This window comes from Salmo trutta, chromosome 11, assembly GCF_901001165.1.
Source record: "Salmo trutta chromosome 11, fSalTru1.1, whole genome shotgun sequence".
NCBI classification, from domain to species: domain Eukaryota; kingdom Metazoa; phylum Chordata; class Actinopteri; order Salmoniformes; family Salmonidae; genus Salmo; species Salmo trutta.
Genome location: NC_042967.1, coordinates 12,193,064 through 12,214,594, shown reverse-complemented (window position 1 = coordinate 12,214,594; position 21,531 = coordinate 12,193,064). Strand labels below are relative to the sequence as shown.

General features: G+C 44.4%; 1 protein-coding gene across 1 annotated transcript in view; it reads left to right on the top strand.

Annotated features, from left to right (window-relative positions):
• Positions 1-663: 663 nt before the first annotated feature.
• LOC115202219 (protein FAM160A1) overlaps positions 664-21,531 on the top strand; it is a 58,177-nt gene continuing 37,309 nt past the window's right edge. Inside the window, exons 1-3 of the mRNA XM_029766201.1 lie at positions 664-992; positions 16,845-16,920; positions 19,213-19,444. Coding sequence (XP_029622061.1) covers positions 19,325-19,444 — 120 coding nt within the window. The 5' untranslated portion in view covers positions 664-992; positions 16,845-16,920; positions 19,213-19,324. The remainder of the gene's footprint in view (positions 993-16,844; positions 16,921-19,212; positions 19,445-21,531) is intronic.

Below are 21,531 nucleotides of genomic sequence, written 5' to 3'. Positions count from 1 at the left end.
GCAGATCCTCTGAGCTGGTGGAAGAACAAGGCTTACTAAAGTCATGACAGGGAGACTCTGCATAGTGGCCACATCCGTTCCCTCTGAGAGGGTCTTCTCGAAAACAGGACAAATAATTACTGAGAGAAGAAACCACATCAGCCACTCGAAAGTGAGGCAGCTTGCATTTCTGAATGCAAATATCTCATAAAAGAAAAATATGGTCAGCATTGCTGTGTGCTGCTGGTTATAACATGGCAATAAAGAGAGAGAGAAAAGTGGGACTAGTTTAATGTTCTAAGTGGGATGCTGCAGTTTTGCACATTGTGATTTATTTTTCTTTGATATGGTGCAATATTCTATTATTATGCTGTTCAGATTGTATTCGTTTTGAATTGTCACATTTATATGCACTTTGTTTATATACAATAAAAAAGTTATACTTTAAATGCAAATGTTTAATAGCATTATTTTTCATAACAAACCAATGCATTTTTAAATACATTGTGGTTAAGTTAGAGTATGATTTAATTTAATAATTTAATTCGAATTGTTTAAACACCAATCATAGTCAAACTATCGCAAACTGTTTGACTTGAAAAAAATACAAACCATATATTTTTTTAAAGAGCCATTTGGGAGCCAAAAGAGCCGGAATCCCCCATCACTATCACAAACTGCTGTGGGCACAGAGAGGGAGGAACCTAAAGCTTAGTGTGCTCGTAACGCTCACCTATGTATACACTACGTACAGTAAGCAGACTGACTGGTCGGCGACCTTGTTAGCTAAGTAGCTTATATCTTTACTTTTCTAATAGGAGGCGACATTAAACCAGGGAAATTGAACAACGTTCTGCTGGATAATTAGTGATTTTCAAGAGGGTTATGCACTTTGTTGTTGGAAAGACGCTCATAGGGAAGTAGGGTAAAAGGTTGATTTTGATCCGCATCTTGAAGCTGTGCGGTGGTGTTATACGAAGTCGGCTACTTGCACTTCTGAGACTCAGCCTACGGTACGATATTTCAGTTGGTCTTCTTACACATAAATATACTACAACTAATGTATTGTTCGTAAATGACGGATTTTAGAAAGTAAATAACTTGGCAAGACATTGTTATTAATGTAATTTGCTGCTTGTCAAGTGAAGTGACAGGGACTGTCTGACTCCGTCAAGACATAATGTGACACGTTTACATGTCGGTTGTTATCATGGGGTTGTCTCTTTAAAAACAAGTATATCAGAGTGACTTGTCATCTGTCCTGGGCACATTTCTCAGAACAAGTTTAAAAGTATCTGTCGACACAGCTTGATTCTTGCAAATGCCTGGACACAATCTGTCACCTTTCATTCAGCTTTATTGTGCCTCACGTGACATTTTGCAAACGTTTATTGCTGAAGTTATCCACATGTTAATGCTGTGGGGCCCAGACGAATGTGTTTCATCAGAGACACGAACATAACGTACTTTGTCACCTACTGTAACATAATTCATAATTATTTGTAGCCTATCTGCTATTCATTCTGCAGAGGTTAACAGATATGTGACACATACACACTCTTCCAACTTCAGCGAACTTGGGAAACAAAACATGGTAGTATGAAGGGTATTTTTGAAATGAGTTTTGGACGGGACTGGTAGTCTTATCATCTTTCTGTGATGAAGAAGTCAGGGTATTGGGTTACAACCTCATGGGATCACATTCAAACAGACACCCATCAATGTTTCATGGTTGGCCATATTTTATTTACAGTCTGGTTGGGTGTGGACCGTTCTTTATACCTCAACGGTGTGAACTATACAGGGATTGTTTTACATCGAAGTTGTTATAGGAAAATCAGTGTTGATACAAATTGATTTGAACACAATTTGACTTGACGCAAAAACCATACTCTGTATTATCAAACTCAGTCAAAACTGTTTGCTATATGCAGTGTATTTGAAGTGAACTTTTTCAAGAAATGTTGAATTATGCTTTGGTGATTTCAAACTGTCAGCACACTCACTGTGGAAGTTGGGTTGGCTGTTGGCACTGAATAACTAGGCTAATCTGAATTGTGGACTTGTTGTAATTGGGATTTTACAGTATGTACAGTAGTGTCTGTTTGTGTACTTGTGTTTACATCTGCATGTATTTTCCATGTGGATTTCCAGGCCAATGAGAATGGCGGTCTGTTCCTACCCACACACAACCTAAAGAGAGAATGTAGCGAGCCCCTCTTGATCAGTGGAGGCTGGTGGAAGGAGCTATAGGAGGACGGGCTCATTGTAATGGCTGGAATGGAATAAATGGAACGCTATCAAACATATGGAAACCATGTTTGACTCTGTTCCAATTATTTCATTCCAGCCATTACAATGAGCCCATCCTCCTATAGTTCCTCACACCAGCCTCCCCTGCACTTGACAAACACCTCGCCTTCATATGGCCTTTCCAGAATTCTAGGTTACTCTCATACTGACCTAGTAGTACACAGCTTTAAGATGCTCTGCCTCGTGATCTTTAACCACACAGACTAGTGAGGTCATATCCCACAAGCCTCATCGCTCCAACTGAGGCACCTAGCATTGAGAAAGGGCTGTGATATAGGGCCTATACCTAACGTAAACAAATCATTCATTGCACTATGTCAACATAGCAGGGGACTGAGACTTTTTATATAGCAAGATATTGGCTTTGTAACATGTGAATGCACTGGAAAAGTAAGGAGTTTTTCTGCTAAGTAACCACATGTGTGTGTGCAGGTCAAGTGAGGAGGCAATGTGGAGGGTTGTCCCTTTTAAATCTCTGACATTCATGTCAGTGGAGCATTACACAGGCCGGCTGGTTTAGTTTCACATAGTGGAATGTCTGGTTTGACCACTTCATTCTACAGTGAGACCTGTAGGACTAACCCAAGCTATTCATGTAAGAGCAGAGTGTAGTCTGGACTCTACGGTTAACTTTCTTTACAAGGCGCACGCGTGTGCTTAAGTTGAAAAATGTAGGCGCACACAAAGAAATTTAGGAGCACAATTAAAATAATTTGCGATATTAAAGCCAGAATCGTACATTTTTCTCTGCTCACTGGTGCTCCTAAATAACAATTCCAGGTCGCACAGCAAAACATTTAGGCGCACATGCGAGTAAAATGTTCTCACTGTAGAGCCCTGGTAGTGGTGAGACTAGTGACTTATCATCGCAGGTTAGTTCACCTGTGAATGGCATGAGATCACAGTACACACATACACACATACAGAACAAAGTTATACCCTGTGGATTACATGGTTGAAGATAAGAGACTTCAGTCAATGGGAGTTGGATAGGACAGAGGACAGAGTATCATGTAACACAGTTTACCCAGGGCACTGAGATATGATTATAATCGTGTACTCATCAATTCCCATTGGCTATTTATAACATATGGTGCAACACTTCATAAGCAATGTGTGTCAGTGAACAGTTGGTGTTCTCTCTACGTCAGGAATGGTTGTCAATCAGAAGGCACGAGCAGCTGAGAGTGTCGCTGACTAGTGATCCTTGAGCTTGAGGTCCTTCTGATTATCCTGACAGGCTGTTGTTAACGTTGCAGAATGTGCTGCTTTTTCAACAAGCACAGAAGGCATGTTGGGTTAAGTTTGTTTTGAAAAACATCTCTCTGACTAGGCCAGGGAACAAAGTGATCAGCCATGCAGGGCAGCATGAGGTAGGTTAAACCCAGGTCACCGTGTGACTGGAACAGGGAAGGAACAGGTGTCTGGGACAGCCACCATGCCAACAGCGGGGGCTGTGACGACTCACCGGCCCCCCGGCCCACCGGTCACCATTTCTCCCAGTTTCTCACACTGGCCCTGGCCTCAGCCCGGCTCAGGCTCAGCAGTGTCCCGTGTTTTGGATTACACCCCCCTTACCTCCCTGTCTACCCTCCCAGCCCCCTCTGGCGACCCCAGTGAGGGGTCAGTGAGAACAAGGGAGCCGTGTAGAGAGGGCCACTTGCTGGAGTTGTTAACATAGTCTTAACCTAATCCGCTGGGGATGGCTGACTGTCGCCCATACCTCTGAACCTTAACACAACTGTTACGTAACTTTGTAGACTGAAAGTCTACACTAAGTACCTCTTATCTACTGTTGATTGAACTGAAAATCTACACTAAGTAACTATATTATCTATTGTTGATTGAACTGAAAGTCTCCACTAAGTAAAGGGAAAGGGCGATACCTAGTTTCACAACTGAATGCATTCAACCAAAATGTGTCTTCCGCATTTAACCCAACCCCTCTGAATCAGAGAGGTGCAGGGGGGCTGCCTTAATCGACATCCACGTCATCGGCGCCCGTGGAGCAGTTGTTGTTGGGGGTTAACTGCTTTGCTTAAGGGCAGCACGGCAGACTTTTCCACCTTGACGACTCGGGGATTCGAACCAGCGATCTTTCGGTTATGTACCTCTTATTGTCTACTGTTGATTACCACTTATTGAGAAGATTGAAGAAGCTGTCAAGCTTCTTAGTGTCTTTGTCTCGTATTTGACATGGCATGTTCCTTTAAAGGTAGATTGAAGACTTTTTTTTCCTTCTCACGTAACTACAGTCACGTTTACTTCTACCTGTTTACTTTTTTCTTGAATTTGCTTTTCTTTGACTACTAAGCTTGTTTTTGTCTCAGGATACATCACAAATTGCAGGACCTCCAACAACCTAAAATGACCTCCAATGACCTAAAGCGTACTCACCGTCAGTGGATGTTGCTGAGGGGAGAACGGCTCTTAATAATGTCTGGAATGGAGTGATTGCAATGGTATCAAGCCCATGAAAACCATGTTTTTGATACCATTCCATTTACTCCATTCCAGCCATTATTATGATCCGTTCTCCCCTCAGTAGCCTCCACTGCTCTCCATCTATAGAACAGCACTGGAGAGGGATGATTCATATCTTAACACTACGGCAGTTCAAAAAACAGGCGCAACAGCAGTAGTGTGTGCCTGTTGAGTCCAAACCAATGGCGCCTATTATCTCCTCTGATCTGGTTAATGACATGATGAGAGCGTGGCGAGGCCCAGCTCTATTCATCCCTTCTGAGAAGGGCTCTAACAACATCACAGCTATGCTATTCATCCCTTCTGAGAAGGGCCCTACCAACATCACAGCTATGCTATGCTATTCATCCCTTCTGAGAAGGGCTCTAACAACATCACAGCTATGCTATGCTATTCATCCCTTCTGAGAAGGGCTCTACCAACATCACAGCTATGCTATGCTATTCATCCCTTCTGAGAAGGGCCCTACCAACATCACAGCTATGCTATGCTATTCATCCCTTCTGAGAACAGCTCTACCAACATCACAGCTATGCTATGCTATTCATCCCTTCTGAGAAGGGCCCTACCAACATCACAGCTATGCTATGCTATTCATCCCTTCTGAGAAGGGCCCTACCAACATCACAGCTATGCTATGCTATTCATCCCTTCTGAGAAGGGCTCTACCAACATCACAGCTATGCTATGCTATTCATCCCTTCTGAGAACAGCTCTACCAACATCACAGCTATGCTATTCATCCCTTCTGAGAAGGGCCCTACCAACATCACAGCTATGCTATGCTATTCATCGCTGCATCTCTGCTGCTACCAGACTCTTATTTACTATTGCTAATACTGCACAATTTAAACATTTGCCATCTATTCTACTGAGCCATTTACTTTATGGTTGTATTCTTATCTTTTATTATTTCTTGTTGTTGTGTTGTCGAGAAGGAACCTGAAAGTTAGCGTTTCATTGGACAGAGTAGTGTATACAATGTGTATCCTTTACATAAGATGAATAAAACTTGAAACTTCTTCCTCCATTTCTCCATTCATTTATCCCTCCACCTCGCCATCCCTCTATCCCCCCGCCGTCTCTCCTTCTTGCAAACACTCACACCTTTTATCTTCTGTTGGCGAGACAGCATGCAAACACTCACCCCTTTTATCTCCTGTTTGGCGCGGCAGCATGCAAACACTCACCCCTTTTATCTCCTGTTGGTGAGGCAGCATGCAAACACTCACCCTTTTATCTCCTGTTGGTGAGGCAGCATGCAAACACTCACCCCTTTTATCTCCTGTTTGGCGCGGCAGCATGCAAACACTCACCCCTTTTATCTCCTGTTGATGAGGCAGCATGCAAACACTCACCCCTTTTATCTCCTGTTGGTGAGGCAGCATGCAAACACTCACCCCTTTTATCTCCCGTTGGCACGGCAGCATGCAAACAAGGTAGAGAGGAAGCAGCAGCAGAGATATGGATTGATGTTCCCACACTAAACCCATTGAGAATAGGTCAGGGGCTTATCCATGTTGCCATCAGAGATATACCTACTCTGCTCCTGACTCCTGGCCTTTGTTCTGTACAGCTACATGGGGACGACGTCTGTGGAAGTTCTGCTGTGGTACTGTTCTACTGAAAGTACACACACAGTATTATTTAACTAACCTTTTTCCCTATTTTCCCTAACCTCTAACCTTAACCCAAAAAACCTAACCTTACCCCTAACTCCTGAACCTAATTCTACCACTAATTTTACCTTAACCCTAAACCTCCTACAAATAGCATTTGACCTTGTGGGGACTAACGAAATGTCCCCAGTTGATCAAATTTCTGTTACCCCACAAGTATAGTCATACACACATACTGTAAGAATCATTTCACTCACTCCCAGGATCACTGACAAGCTAACCTGCACTTGAAGGCTGTATTTAGTATCATTGTCTCCTGTGTTGTCTACTACTCACCTGTCTCAGTATTATTGAACCATTCCAACTAGCCTTATCTCACTGTAGCAGGCTGTGCAGCTCTCTTTATCCCTGTCTCAGAGTCTCATGGCAGTCATTATTACGCAGTGGCACAAGGGATTGTTTTAGCCACTCTAAATGCAGGCAGCATGTTGCTGTGCCATTATGTGCTGTACCTAATGCTGTGGGCAAGAGAACGCTGGGTGTGTCAGGCTGGGTATGCATTTTATAATATGTGTTGATCCTCTGGGGTGTTTGGCTCTAATCCACTCAGCTTGTTGATCTTTCCCTTGTTACCAGTCTCTCCCTCCCCCCCCCCCCCTCGGGCCTCCTCCCTCCCTATCAGGTAATGAGGAGGTGAGCTGATGTGTTTGAACATGTTAATCAACCTCCTCCACTGAGCCAAGAGGTGGGAACACTGACTGAACGCAGCACGTGTTCACCGTGTTGAGCACCTACCTCAGCCAACCTACACCTCAGCCTATAACCTTCAGCTGGTCTTTAACACAGAATCACAGTCCTATCTGATAAGGTCCTAACTTTATGGCTTTTACCCTGTTGTATTAGGTTGTTAATGGGCACAGCTGTTGAGTCCCTTCGTGTTGATGTTTCATTTCAGAAATACAACTGACTGTTGATTAGAGGTCGATCGATTATGATTTTTCAACGCCGATACCGATTATTGGAGGGCCCCGTACAAAAATTGCTGCTGATTAATCGGCCGATTTTTTAATTTATTTATTTGTAATAATGACAATTACAACAATACTGAATGAACACTAATTTTAACTTAATATACTACATCAATAAAATCAATTTAGCCTCAAATAAATAATGAAACATGTTCAATTTGATTTAAATAATGCAAAAACAAACTGTTGGAGAAGAAAGTAAAAGTGCAATATGTGCCATGTAAAAAAGCTAACGTTTAAGTTCCTTGCTCAGAACATGAGAACATATGAAAGCTGGTGGTTCCTTTTAACATGAGTCTTCAATATTCCCAGGTAAGATGTTTTAGGTTGTAGTTATTATAGGAATTATAGGACTATTTCTCTCTATACGATTTGTATTTCATATACCTTTGACTATTGGATGTTCTTATAGACACTTTAGTATTGCCAGTGTAACAGTATAGCTTCCGTCCCTCTCCTCGCTCCTACCTGGGCTCAAACCAGGAACACATCGACAACAGCCACCCTCAAAGCAGGGTAGTGCAAGAGGAACAACTACTCCAAGTCTCAGAGTGAGTGACGTTTGAAACGCTATTAGCGTGCACCAGGCAAACTAGTTAGCCATTTCACATCGGTTACACCAGCCTAATCTTGGGAGTTGACAAGCTTGAAGTCATAAACAGCACAATGCATTGCGAAGGGCTGCTGGCAAACGCACAAAAGTGCTGTTTGAATGAACGCTTACGAGCCTGCTGCTGCCTACCATTGCTCAGTCAGACTGTTCTATCAAATCATAGACTTAATTATAACATAATAACACACAGAAATGCGAGCCTTAGGTCATTAATATGGTCGAATCCGGAAACTATAATCTCGAAAACAAAACGTTTTTCCTGTCAGTGAAATACGGAACCGTTCCGTATTTTATCTAACGGGTGGCATCCCTAAGTCTAAATATTCCTGTTACATTGCACAACCTTCAATGTTATGTCATAATTACATACAATTCTGGCAAACTAGTTCGCAACGAGCCAGGCGGCCCAAACTGTTGCAAATACCCTGACTCTGCGTGCAATGAATGCAAAATGACACAATTTCACCTGGTTAATATTGCCTGCTAACCTGGATTTCTTTTAGCTAAATATGCAGGTTTGAAAATATATACTTCTGTGTATTAATTTTAAGAAAGGCATTGATGTTTATGGTTAGGTACAGTCGTGCAACGATTGTGCTTTTTTCGCAAATGCGCTTTTGTTAAATCATCCCCCGTTTGGAGAAGTCGGCTGTCTTTGTTAGGAAGAAATAGTCTTCACAGTTCGCAACGAGCCAGGCGGCCCAAACTGCTGCATATACCCTGACTCTGTTTGCAAGAGAAGTGACACATTTTCCCTAGTTAAAAGAAATTCATGTTAGCAGGCAATATTAACTAAATATGCAGGTTTAAAAATATATACTTGTGTATTGATTTTAAGAAAGGCATTGATGTTTATGGTTGGAACAACGTGTACCTAAGCGATTATATGCAACGCAGGACAGGCTAGATAAACTAGTAATATCATCAACCATGTGTAGTTAACTAGTGATTTATGATTTATTGATTGTTTTTTTATAAGATAAGTTTAATGCTAGCTAGCAACTTACCTTAGCTTCTGACTGCATTCGCGTAACAGGCAGGCTCCTACTGGAGTGCAATGTAAAGCAGGTGGTTAGAGCGTTGGACTAGTTAACCGTAAGGTTGCAAGATTGAATCCCCGAGCTGACAAGGTAAAAATCTGTCGTTCTGCCCCTGAACAAGGCAGTTAACCCACTGTTCCTAGACCGTCATTGAAAATAAGAATGTGTTCTTAACTGACTTGCCTAGTTAAAAAAGGTCTAAAAATTAATCGGCCCTAATTAAACGGACATTCCGATTAATCGGTCGACCTCTACTGTTGATGTATTGTAAGTTGCCTCAGAATGATGTGTTGATTGCTACTCCGTTTTAATGTAGCCAACACAGATGAGTTTCAGAGAGATGTATATTTGGGATGTTATGAGCGTTCCTAGTCTGAACGCAGTAGGCCTAACTGTTTCATAGAGACTAACTGTAGTGCAGACAGTGGGCATCGTCCCCTCAGCTACAGGAGAACGGACGCCTAGATGACACTGGATGGTGTCCTCCTATTGTAAATGTCGGTGTTGTTCATTGGAGAAGGGGACAGATAGACTATATATTGCCAGGCTCTCCCTCTGTGGCCTCAGTTGTGGCCCACCTGTAAATATTTCAACAAGGCACCGTCACTTTAATGGGGCCCATCTATCACCGAGGTTGCCATGGCCACCAAGCCACTGTAAATGTCCTCTGTCTATCACCCATTGGTCTATCACCGGTGGGAGAAGAGAGAGGAGGGCCAATGTAAGTGCCCATTCGTCCTGGCCAGACCCTATTGTTGGTCCATTTGTCCTGGACCAGGCCCTGCCATTGGTCCATTAGTCCTAGACCAGGCCCTGCCACTGACCAGGACATAATTATGATTATGGGCTCTGTCTGAAGAGGACAGTCGCTCTTCCTGATAGAACTTAATGATCTCACATCAGTCACAAAGTTCAGATGCACAGGCTGTGGGAGTGTGGTGGACTAATGCATTGGTTGGTGGTTCAGTCGACAGTATGGAAAAATGCCATGCATACATTTAGCTAATTTAAGAAGCAGACACTCGTTCAGACTACTAATTAATATTGTTAAAAAGAGTTCTCGTTGCTGGGCGGGTGTAACAATATGTGTACCTAGAATTCATTAGAGTTAAATTTCTGGCCTCAGAGGTAAGAATGACGCACAGCAACATGTTCAGCAAGTGTTAAAAAAAAGCCAGTGTACTGCAAGTTAGGACAGCCTTGTGAGTGCTACTGTAGGTGTGGCTAGCTGTCTTTTCAGCGATCCATCAGGACCTCTCCCTGGTGTGTGAAACACCTGCCGAGAGGGAGACGCCTTTTACATCTCACAGCTTTAGAAACCGGAGCCACTCTGTCACCAGAACCACTCTGTCAGAACACACACACACACACACACACACACACACACACACACACACACACACACACACACACACACACACACACACACACTCACACACACACACACACACACACACACACACACACACACACACACACACACACACACACACACACAGTGATGATGCTTCCAAAACCTCTGTCCTTAGGCAAACATTCTATCCTGTCATCGGTGGCTCTGCCTGTGTTATCTCCTGTGAAAAGCTCTTCATATTTTGTTACCTGTGAAGCCTCTCTCTCTCTCTCTCTCCCTCCCAGCCCATCCATTGAATAACACGTTCAGAAGATGACGTAACAAGACAGACCTCACTTCACTTTCTATAGCTTTATCTCAATGTATTTACCTTGGGAGTTAACTAGGTCTCTCTACCTAAGCCAGACTAGGACTTGTTGCTCTGTGTATAGTCAACCACTAACCAACTTTACAAAGATGCATGGTCTTTTGGTCTGGTAGAATTCAGCGTTGAACTTCAGTTCAAACCATTCCAGTTTCAGGTGGACCTATAGTGTATCCATTCAGTTATTCCTCTCTCTGTGTAGAAACCCTACTGTCTAGAAGCTACCTCTCCTAATTCCCTGTACACAGACTGATGAGCCCAACACTTTTGCTGTAATCTGTTGAATATTATTTTAGCAGCGAGGGGTCTGGAACCTGGTAGAGATGCCAGCCACGGCCATTTTGGGGACGCTGTGTGGTGTAGACGTACATGGCATGCACTGGTTGAATAGGGATGTAGGCTACTGTGGTAATACTGTGTCTTTTGTACTTGGCTACTTTCATTACTCAGGAGACACTTATACACATTCAGTGACTGTTATAGCATGTATAGCATAGGCTTATGTCATAGCATTGTTATGTCAAGAGGACATAAGCAAATGTCAATGCAGTGATGTTTCTATACCCAAGGCGAAACTAACACAATGTTGACAGAGAACACTGTCAGCAGGTCAGCAGGTCCTGTAGTCTAACAGGTTCTTAGAGTGAATTTAACAGTAGCATGGGGAATGTGTTGTTGATCTCTTCAAGCTCTCTCTCTCTCTCTCTCTCTCTCTCTCTCTCTCTCTCTCTCTCTGCCCCTCTTTCTCTCTCTCTCTGTATCTCTCGCTCTCTCATTCTCTCTCTCTCTATCTCATTCTGTCATTCTCTCTGTATCTCTCTCTCTCTGTATCTCTCGCTCTCTCATTCTCTATCTCATTCTGTCATTCTCTCTGTATCTCTCTCTCTGTATCTCTTGTTCTCTCTCATTCTCTCCATCTCTCTTTCCCTTTCCCCCTGCGCTTCCTTAGCTAAATCAATATGGTGGTATGCTGCTATATTTCATTTATCATCAGTGTAGTTTGACTGTGGTGGTACGGCTTTAAAACACTGCTACAGTTGGACTATTTCTTCCTCTCCATTCTCCATGTTCCGTATCATCTCTACTAGGCTTCAAAGCAGGTTTGATGTTCTCCTGGTGTTGCCGCTCCTTATTCCCTCACTCACACGAAGCTCTCTGAGGAGTTAACCCCCCCCCACCCCCAAGGGGAAATCATCTCACCCTGAATACTCTGACCCAAACCCTTCAGAAATAACCTCTTGTCGTGAATGGCAGAAACCATGGTTAGAGGATGACACTAGGTCTGTGACCGTGGGCGAGAGGGGGATGGAACTAGATTCGGTAGTGCTGCTAGGTAACGGATGTGTTTTGAAGCGGTGGGAGCTCCTGTTGTGGATTCATGTCCTCTGTGTGTGCCAGTAGGAGTGGGTAATGAGCAAGAGCAGTGTGGCGGTTTCTCTCTCCTTTGTACTTGTGAGAGTGGGGATGGAGAAAGATAATGACAGAATGAGATCGTCATCATCATCATCCCTTGCAGTTGTCATCATTCAGTTTCATCACCATCTAGGCTACATCGTAATCTTTCATCAGTGACTCAGGTCTCTGATCCCAACAGGGGTTCTTCACTGTGCCCGATCACAGCAGGAGGTCTGTTCCATTTCACCTCCTTCCTCCTTTTGGAAGAAATGAGCCACAAGTAGTGTGTTGCTACATGCGTCCTCATGATCAATGAGACTATTGATTCATTATTGATCCAGATTAGTCACTGACTCGTTCCAAAACAGAAAAGAAACGCCTGAATGTTTACAGCGCTCCCTGCTTAAAGCAGCATGCCTCTAATTCCCTTTTCTACTCTGTTCAAGTGCCTCCAAAGTGTGTGTGTGTGTGTGTGTGTGTCTGGCTGAGGTTCGCAACAGGGGTCCTTAGTCAACACTCCTGTTTTCAAAGGGAGATGCTGACTTCAAGACATCTTCAGAGTTTTTCTGTTTATCCAGTCTCTAGCGTTTGGGGCTATGGAGACGTGTAAGCAACACATTAACATAATTACCTGATTGGTATAATTGGATAATGACTGTGAAACTGAGTGGAGAGGCATGCAGGGTTGTGTACAGGAGAGATTGGGGTTTAGCCCCCACCTGGGAAAGAGGCATGCACAAACACACAGACACACACACATTTCTGGGTCACATGCTCTCCCAGAAACATTATAAATTGAGTTGTTTACACAGGCATCGAAAATAATAAAGATGACTACATTCATTGTGTGAAAGAAAAGCACCATCTCCTTGGTGCTCCTCTTTATAGAAGTGGTGCCCCATCTCCTTGGTGCTCCTCTTTATAGAAGTGGTGCCCCATCTCCTTGGTGCTCCTCTTTATAGAAGTGGTGCCCCATCTCCTTGGTGCTCCTCTTTATAGAAGTGGTGCCCCATCTCCTTGGTGCTCCTCTTTATAGAAGTGGTGCCCCATCTCCTTGGTGCTCTTCTTTATAGAAGTGGTGCCCCATCTCCTTGGTGCTCCTCTTTATAGAAGTGGTGCCCCATCTCCTTGGTGCTCCTCTTTATAGAAGTGGTGCCCCATCTCCTTGGTGCTCCTCTTTATAGAAGTGGTGCCCCATCTCCTTGGTGCTCCTCTTTATAGAAGTGGTGCCCCATCTCCTTGGTGCTCTTCTTTATAGAAGTGGTGCCCCATCTCCTTGGTGCTCCTCTTTATAGAAGTGGTGCCCCATCTCCTTGGTGCTCCTCTTTATAGAAGTGGTGCCCCATCTCCTTGGTGCTCCTCTTTATAGAAGTGGTGCCCCATCTCCTTGGTGCTCTTCTTTATAGAAGTGGTGCCCCATCTCCTTGGTGCTCCTCTTTATAGAAGTGGTGCCCCATCTCCTTGGTGCTCCTCTTTATAGAAGTGGTGCCCCATCTCCTTGGTGCTCCTCTTTATAGAAGTGGTGCCCCATCTCCTTGGTGCTCCTCTTTATAGAAGTGGTGCCCCATCTCCTTGGTGCTCCTCTTTATAGAAGTGGTGCCCCATCTCCTTGGTGCTCCTCTTTATAGAAGTGGTGCCCCATCTCCTTAGTGCTCCTCTTTATAGAAGTGGTGCCCCATCTCCTTGGTGCTCCTCTTTATAGAAGTGGTGCCCCATCTCCTTGGTGCTCCTCTTTATAGAAGTGGTGCCCCATCTCCTTGGTGCTCTTCTTTATAGAAGTGGTGCCCCATCTCCTTAGTGCTCCTCTTTATAGAAGTGGTGCCCCATCTCCCTGGTGCTCCTCTTTATAGAAGTGGTGCCCCATCTCCCTGGTGCTCCTCTTTATAGAAGTGGTGCCCCATCTCCCTGGTGCTCCTCTTTATAGAAGTGGTGGCCCATCTCCTTAGTGCTCCTCTTTATAGAAGTGGTGCCCCATCTCCTTGGTGCTCCTCTTTATAGAAGTGGTGCCCCATCTCCTTGGTGCTCCTCTTTATAGAAGTGGTGGCCCATCTCCTTGGTGCTCCTCTTTATAGAAGTGGTGCCCCATCTCCTTGGTGCTCCTCTTTATAGAAGTGGTGCCCCATCTCCTTGGTGCTCCTCTTTATAGAAGTGGTGCCCCATCTCCCTGGTGCTCCTCTTTATAGAAGTGGTGGCCCATCTCCTTAGTGCTCCTCTTTATAGAAGTGGTGCCCCATCTCCTTGGTGCTCCTCTTTATAGAAGTGGTGCTCTATTTCAGGCTTGCCAGTATGTTGCTGGGCTCTATTTTGAGCAAGTGGAGCATCTCCTCTCCAGGCAATACAGTAGTATCCTCAATATGTCTTCCAACTGCAGTGCACTATGCAGTTAGGTTACAGTAGGCGAGTGTGTGTAATTTAGATCATGTTTTTCTCATAGAAAGGAAGTACTGAGGGGAGTAGCTACATTTCTGCCTCCAGTGTCTCAGATTAGTTACTAGTTGTTGGTGTTTTCGGCAACTGGTGTGCAGTGTGGAGTCTGTAGTCGTACATTTCTGACCCCTAATTTCCTGGGATTATAATTGTTTTTTAGAAGGATTCTGTGTCAATCCCAGCATAATTTAATAAAACAAGTAGCTTCCTATAACAGGAATGAAAAACAAATTTAGGATGGGTTAAAGAGGTCAACATTGCTCATCACTGACTGACTCTATTTTCGAGGTCGCTCACAGTTTGAAGGCTTGGCACACTGTAGAATTACCTCTTAATGTACTGCGACTGGGAGGATATCCATTTTTTAAATGGAACCTTTATGTAACTAGGCAGTTAAGAACAATTTACAATGATGGCCTACACCGGCCAAACCCGGACAACGCTGGGTCAATTGTGCGCCACCCTATGGGACTCTGAACGACAGCAGGTTGTGATACAGCCTGGATATAACATGCAGGAGTGTTAAGCTACAGGCAGTACTGAGCTATACAGGGACATATTAGCCCAGTAGTGAAGTTCAAAAGGTACTCAGTCATACTCCAACCATATTAAGAGGAAACCAAGATGGCCAAGATACAAACATAATCTTCAGTTTGATTCTAGGACACAGTAGTTGCCGGTGCATTGTTGTCTGAGTCCAGGTTAGGTAGGTTAACCACTATAAAAGTACTACGCTAATCTACCACCAGGCATGTTTTGATCACATGAGGTTGAGGACACAGACTCTGGTGGCGTAATGTGTCTGTCTGGGGAAGGAGAGGACGTATTACTGTGGCATTAAGACCGAGCAGAGACGCAGCCAACTGGAGGAACCCAACAGACTGCTCCTACTGTCTCTCTCTCCACCCTATAATTGAGGGTCATGCATCTGGCTGGGACACTAAGCAGAGGACTGTTAAAATATCTCCCACTGTCTCCAGTATGTTGTGTCTTCACAACAGACTCAATGAGAAGAGTGCTTGTTATAGGAAGAAGCTGAGCTTTGAGAATGTGGTATTTGGTGAGTTGTTTGTGTCCAGTTATGGGTCTTGTTGGTAGCATTGCAGCACTATAGTGGGGCTTTTTAGTGTGAAACTAAGAACTTGTTACAAATCTGTACTTGAGAGGTTTAGTGCTTTATGGCTTCTCTATATGGGAGTATAGAGGGTGTGAGAATGAATGGAGGTGAATGGAGGTGTGGATTCCTTTAGAGCACACCCCCTCTCCTCCTTTCCTTTCCCCTCCCCTCTCCTCTCTGTTTGCGTTGACCCAGCTGGACCAGGACCCCCACTTCCCCTCCATGGGTGGAGCAGGTCCCTGGAGGCACTACAGCCACAGTCTGGGCAGCGGAATGGGTGTTTTATGGCTGGGTGGGGGGCTGACACACACACACACACACACACACTGAGCTCCGACTGCGGTTAGTGTTTACAATACATTATGCCGATATGATCTTCAGGGAAACATTTCAGAGTTGTCGCTACAGAGTAAGTCAACTTGGACATGACTGGTGTGCAGTGCATTTTGTATGGTTGTCGGTGAGGTCCAGAATGCCTAGAACGTTTTAGCTTATGTTTTATTTGACGTGTGTGGACGTCCGTGATCTGGCCTCCCTCTAAGAGTGTGGTCAGTGGTTACATCGTAGAAGTAAAGTCTTTCTGCGCGCTGTAATATGTTGTGACAGGTTTCCCATGGTGCCTCAGTGTGACAGTGTCAGAGGTCATAGCATGGAGGGGAGGAGAGGGGGGCTCATGGTTGACCAGAGACGCCAATTATATCACAGCTCTAATTGGACTGAACAGTAGCATGATTATTCAACAAATGATGATGACATTTATTATGTTCTTTCAGAAGATGTTAGTTTGTAGTTTGGCACTGTTGTCTCCATGCTTGTTTAGTGTCTGTGGACGTGGCGGGGGTCGTTGGATTGCTCTCTTTCTCTCCGTGTTACTCCCTCTTTCTCTCTCTGTCTCTCTCTGTATGTTACTCCCCCTCTCTCTCTACAGTCAGTGGTGTTCTGAGCCTCTTACTCACATCGTCCAGTCACTTCCTCACATAGCTCTAGTCTCCAGTCATTCCACTGCTCCGTACCACGTTACCAGGAACTCCACTCAGTCACACTGTCTGGCAGTGCTGCTCTCAAACCTCCTCTGGTGTGTCAAAGTTATTTTCCCTCTCTATCTCCACAGGGCTGGGCGTGTCTGGATGTAAAGAGGGGACATTCTGTATCATCGATACAAGACGAGCAACCATGGTGAAACAGAGGTAGGAATTTCAGCGATTTCTGTCCTGGGGGACCCTGCTCCATGCATTCCTATAGGGCACGTTCCCTGTGTTAACTGAAAACAGATGTGTTTAGCTTTAGCATGAGTGTTTCAGTGTCTCTCTGTCATGCCAAGCTCTGTGGTTGGTTGTTGAGTCTCTCCTCTTCAAGTGGGTCGAAACCATTCAAAAAAAAGTTTGACTTGGCCGTGATTGGTTGAGAGGCCGTTTGAGGGGCAGCCTTTCTGATCTCTAATTGGTCTGACGGTCTGCAGCTGCTTCTGCTTCCAGCAGGAGGGTTACAGTTGAACTGCAGTGCATGGCTGCAATTCATGTGTTGTTATTGTACACTGTATGAAGCAGACGTCTTCAATAGAAGACATTGTCCTAAAATGTTGTTTACTGACCTGGTTGATTATATGCTAGTACCTAGCAACGGCTAACTAGGTATTGTGCGTTTGTTTGCATTGTTGTCAGATTGAGTCAGTAGCCCAGTTTTTTTTATTTGCTGTCTAGTCAGTCCCAACTGTTAGTCTGTTATCAAGTCTTCAAAGCGTGATCTGTTGACATGGATATAATCTGTTGAACATCAGTTGTTCTCAGAATTACGCCCATTCGATGTGGGCACTTGGCCAATGACATCACACAGCACTAGACTGTAGAATGAAAATCATCTGATTCTCAGAACCACCATAGTCTCCGTTCACTGTCCTCGGAGGAATGGAAACACGGGATTCTAGGAAGATAATAGAATCCAGATATCCTCCGTCCTGAGTTATAGTCCTATTTATACGTGACCTGAGCAGGGACTGGGGCGGAGAGGGAGATGGCCCGTTGGACTACACCATGTTAGCAGATAGCCAAGCTTTTGTTTGCAGCAATGGTCCTCTTTCCTGTACAATCACCTCCTTTACAAGGGAGGCAACAAATAACCCTGGCTTGCACCTATTGTTTTCTGACTGTCACAGTCACATAATTAAGGTAGCAATGGCTCTGAGCAATGCAAATTCCATCGACGCTGGTATAAGCATAGAGAATGTATTTGTGTTTTATTTCAATCTGTGGGGATACAGGTCTAAGTGTGTAGCAGGTAAACGCTAAGGCTGGAACAGTTCTGCAATGTCTTGACAGACAAGTTATTTTTAGTACTTTTAATCATTATTTTGGTTCCCGACTGACGAGCAGTGCGAGAAACGAACACCTGACCTCACTCTCTAGATATGTGAGGGACACATATTTTCACAGGCGCTTCTGGACAGAGCTAGAACCAACAGAATCAACATAACTTTAGGCTGCAGACAAAGTCAACATGTTTTACATACCAAAACAGTTCCAGACCGTTCATGGAAAGAATAGTGTTTTATTAGTTCTCGCGGGCCCACTAGCTGTTAATACACACTCTATTGTCATGCATCATAATCTCTTCTGGGGTCACAAGAGTGAGTGGGTGATGAAAGTGGTGTCACTGGGACCTTATGGAATTCACTGTGCATTGTAGCATACTAGCGAGGCGTTACGTCTGTAACTCTGTGGTCCTCTGTAGCTCAGTTGGTAGAGCATGGAGCTTGCAACGCCAGCATAGTGGGTTCGATTCCCGGGACCGCCCATACTTACAAATATATGCGAGTGTGACTGTACGTCACTTTGGATAAAAGCGTCTGCTAAATGGCTTATATTATTACAAAGCGATCACCACTTTTCCCTGGGTAAGCATTTTGGCAGGCGCTTGTCGAGCTGAGGAATAGAGGGCATGGCTTGTGCCACCGGCTGAGTGTCTCCCCCCCTCTCGCTCGCTCTCGTCCTCTCTGCCTGTGCCCTGTCATTGTTTTCCCTCTCTTTTCTCTCGCATGCCCAGCTGCTGTGAATCCAGGGGGAGAGAAGACCGTGTTGCAGGCTGCAGCAGTGTTTGTGTGGTTTATTTGGCTAGTGGTCAACTGTACAATATGTCCCAATCAATCACCCTGAATCTGTCCTGTGCTACAGTAGTCTTAATCTGTCCTGTGCTACAGTAGTCTTAATCTGTCCTGTGCTACAGTAGTCTTAATCTGTCCTGTGCTACAGTAGTCTTAATCTGTCCTGTGCTACAGTAGTCTTAATCTGTCCTGTGCCACAGTAGTCTTAATCTGTCCTGTGCTAAAGTAGTCTTAATCTGTCCTGTGCTACAGTAGTCTTAATCTGTCAGCTACTGATACAGTATGCCATAGTATGTATTGTTATAGGTTTGAACAATGACAAACTACTGATTCTCCATCTGCATGTACAGGATGATGACATGATGTGTTCTGTGTTCTGCAGATCCCCAGTGTTCCCTCACCCCCCTGTGCAAGTGGTCTCAGCCGGTCTCCAGTGAGGACTCTACCCCTCTCCGTCCTGTGTAATGGTTTAACCCACACGAGATCTGGTCACCATGATGATGGCCTCCATGGTTGCCAATGGAAACAGGGATGGCAGACAGGGGGAGGCCCTGGTCCTGAAAGGGGTGGACCCAGAGACCTGCATGATCGTGTTCAAGAACCACTGGGCACAGGTAAACAAAACCACAACTCTGTCTTGTAACCCTAGATATAACTTCAGCTCAAAACCGTCATTTAACTTGTATAGCTCAATCTCGTAGAACCCAGACCCTAACTCAAACCCTCAGAACTCTAAATGCATATCATTGTAGCCCGATCACTTTAACCCAGAAGCTCTTCCTCAAACTCTTAAAACACAAACTCTTATAATTGGAACCATAACTCCAAACCCCACCGCAGAACCTATAACACAAACATTTCCTAAATCCTACAACCTAAACTCCTACAATCCCACCCATGAACGTGAACCCTCTCAGCCCCAGACCTCATTGTGGTAACTGAACGGCTACAGTATGTAACTGAAATAATGACTTACTGGCTCCTCCCTTCTCTATTCAGCCTCAGTTCACCCCAGTGGGAGGGAGTTGGCAGGAGTCTCCACCCCTCTCAGCTACAGAGAATAGAATACAGTAAGGCCTGGAAACACAAACATCAGTTACTCTAAAAGGGGGTTGGAGCTCACGTTGCTGGACGTAGAACCGTAATAACACAGTAACAACACCGTCACACCAAGAGGCCTGAAATTATTATATTCAATCTGTTTAATTTTTGTGTCTCATTTATCATTTTTATTTATTTTTATTTAACCTTTATTTAACTAGGCAAGTCAGTTAAGAACAAATTCTTATTTACAATTACGGCCTACACCGGCCAAACCCTAACCAGGACGACGCTGGGCCAATTGTGCGCCGCTCTATGGGATAATATAAATGTTAGGCCTGTGAAGTGCACTGTTAAAGGTTTCAACAGAATCATATTCTGAAATGTAGGACATTTCTAGATCTTTGACCCTCTCTGCAGGCAAGTTGGCACTACAATACGGCTCCAGCCGAGTCTTAATTGCTACATTTTGACTAATTAATAGCCTGATAGGACTGCTATTGAGTTTGGATCGTAGAATTCCTGGAAAAGCCCAGCCTGCTAAGTAGGCACCCCCCGGGACCCTGTATTGAGGAACACTGTTGACATTTCAGAAAAATAGGTAGACTTTCATTGACAGTCAATGGCTTCAGCCTTATCTCTCCCTCTCCAGACCCCTGTGAAATCACTGTCCTTTTGTTAGGATGTCTGAGAGAGCTGGACGTTATCCAGTCAGTGTAGTGGGTTGCCCAGGACAGGATAATATGTTCTGGGCAACAGTTTGTTTCATCTCACTATGGTTCTATACAGATACCAGTACACAAAGGGAACTATATTGATTTATCTCTATGTACCAGTACATGTTATGCATTATCCTGACGGCTCCATGCCTCCATCACCTCCATGTATTATTAGTCAGTCCAGTCAGTGGTTAGAAAAGACCACTTGATCATCTATAGTCCTCACTGTGTTACCCAGCTATGTCCTCAAAGCTATTTGTTACACCAGAAATACCCGACAGGATTGTAGACAGACATGAGTGAAGGAAGTGGCAACTTTAGTATGACACCCATCACTACTCCCCTCACTCCCTCTTCCTTCCCTCTCTTCACTCATCCTGTGCGGTTATCGCGCTATCATGCCTGGATCAATCAGTCACCTGGGGGCCCTGTCTCAGTCAGCCAGTCTGGCTCTCCCTCTGCTCTGCTCTCAGTGGACTTCCCATCGCCATGGTAGCAGGGCCTGGTGGGGACAGTGAGCTCATTGTTGTGGCTCTATGAATGGTTCCTCCCATGTCTGGGTTGTGTTCATTAAAGGAATGTTTTGAAACTTAGTGAAACAGGGAGGTACTACCTGAACCTGTCCAATGAGAATACAGATTTTTGTTTTTCCCAGGCAACAGAACTTTTTTCATGCATTGTGGCCTACTGAACACAGTCCTGTATTCATTAGTGAGGCTTATGTAGGGAGGTCCTACGAGAGGGACTGACTATCTGCACACTAAGGCACAAACATATAGAGGACAAAACAGCCTTCTACACTTTCATATAAAGCTGATTTACCATCTATATATTTATATTATGTGCATGTCACTGTCAAGTGTTCATTTTGTTTATGGTTCACTGTCAATATAAATGCGATGCCACTTGATTTGTGGTTGTCCATTTACATTTCAGTACAG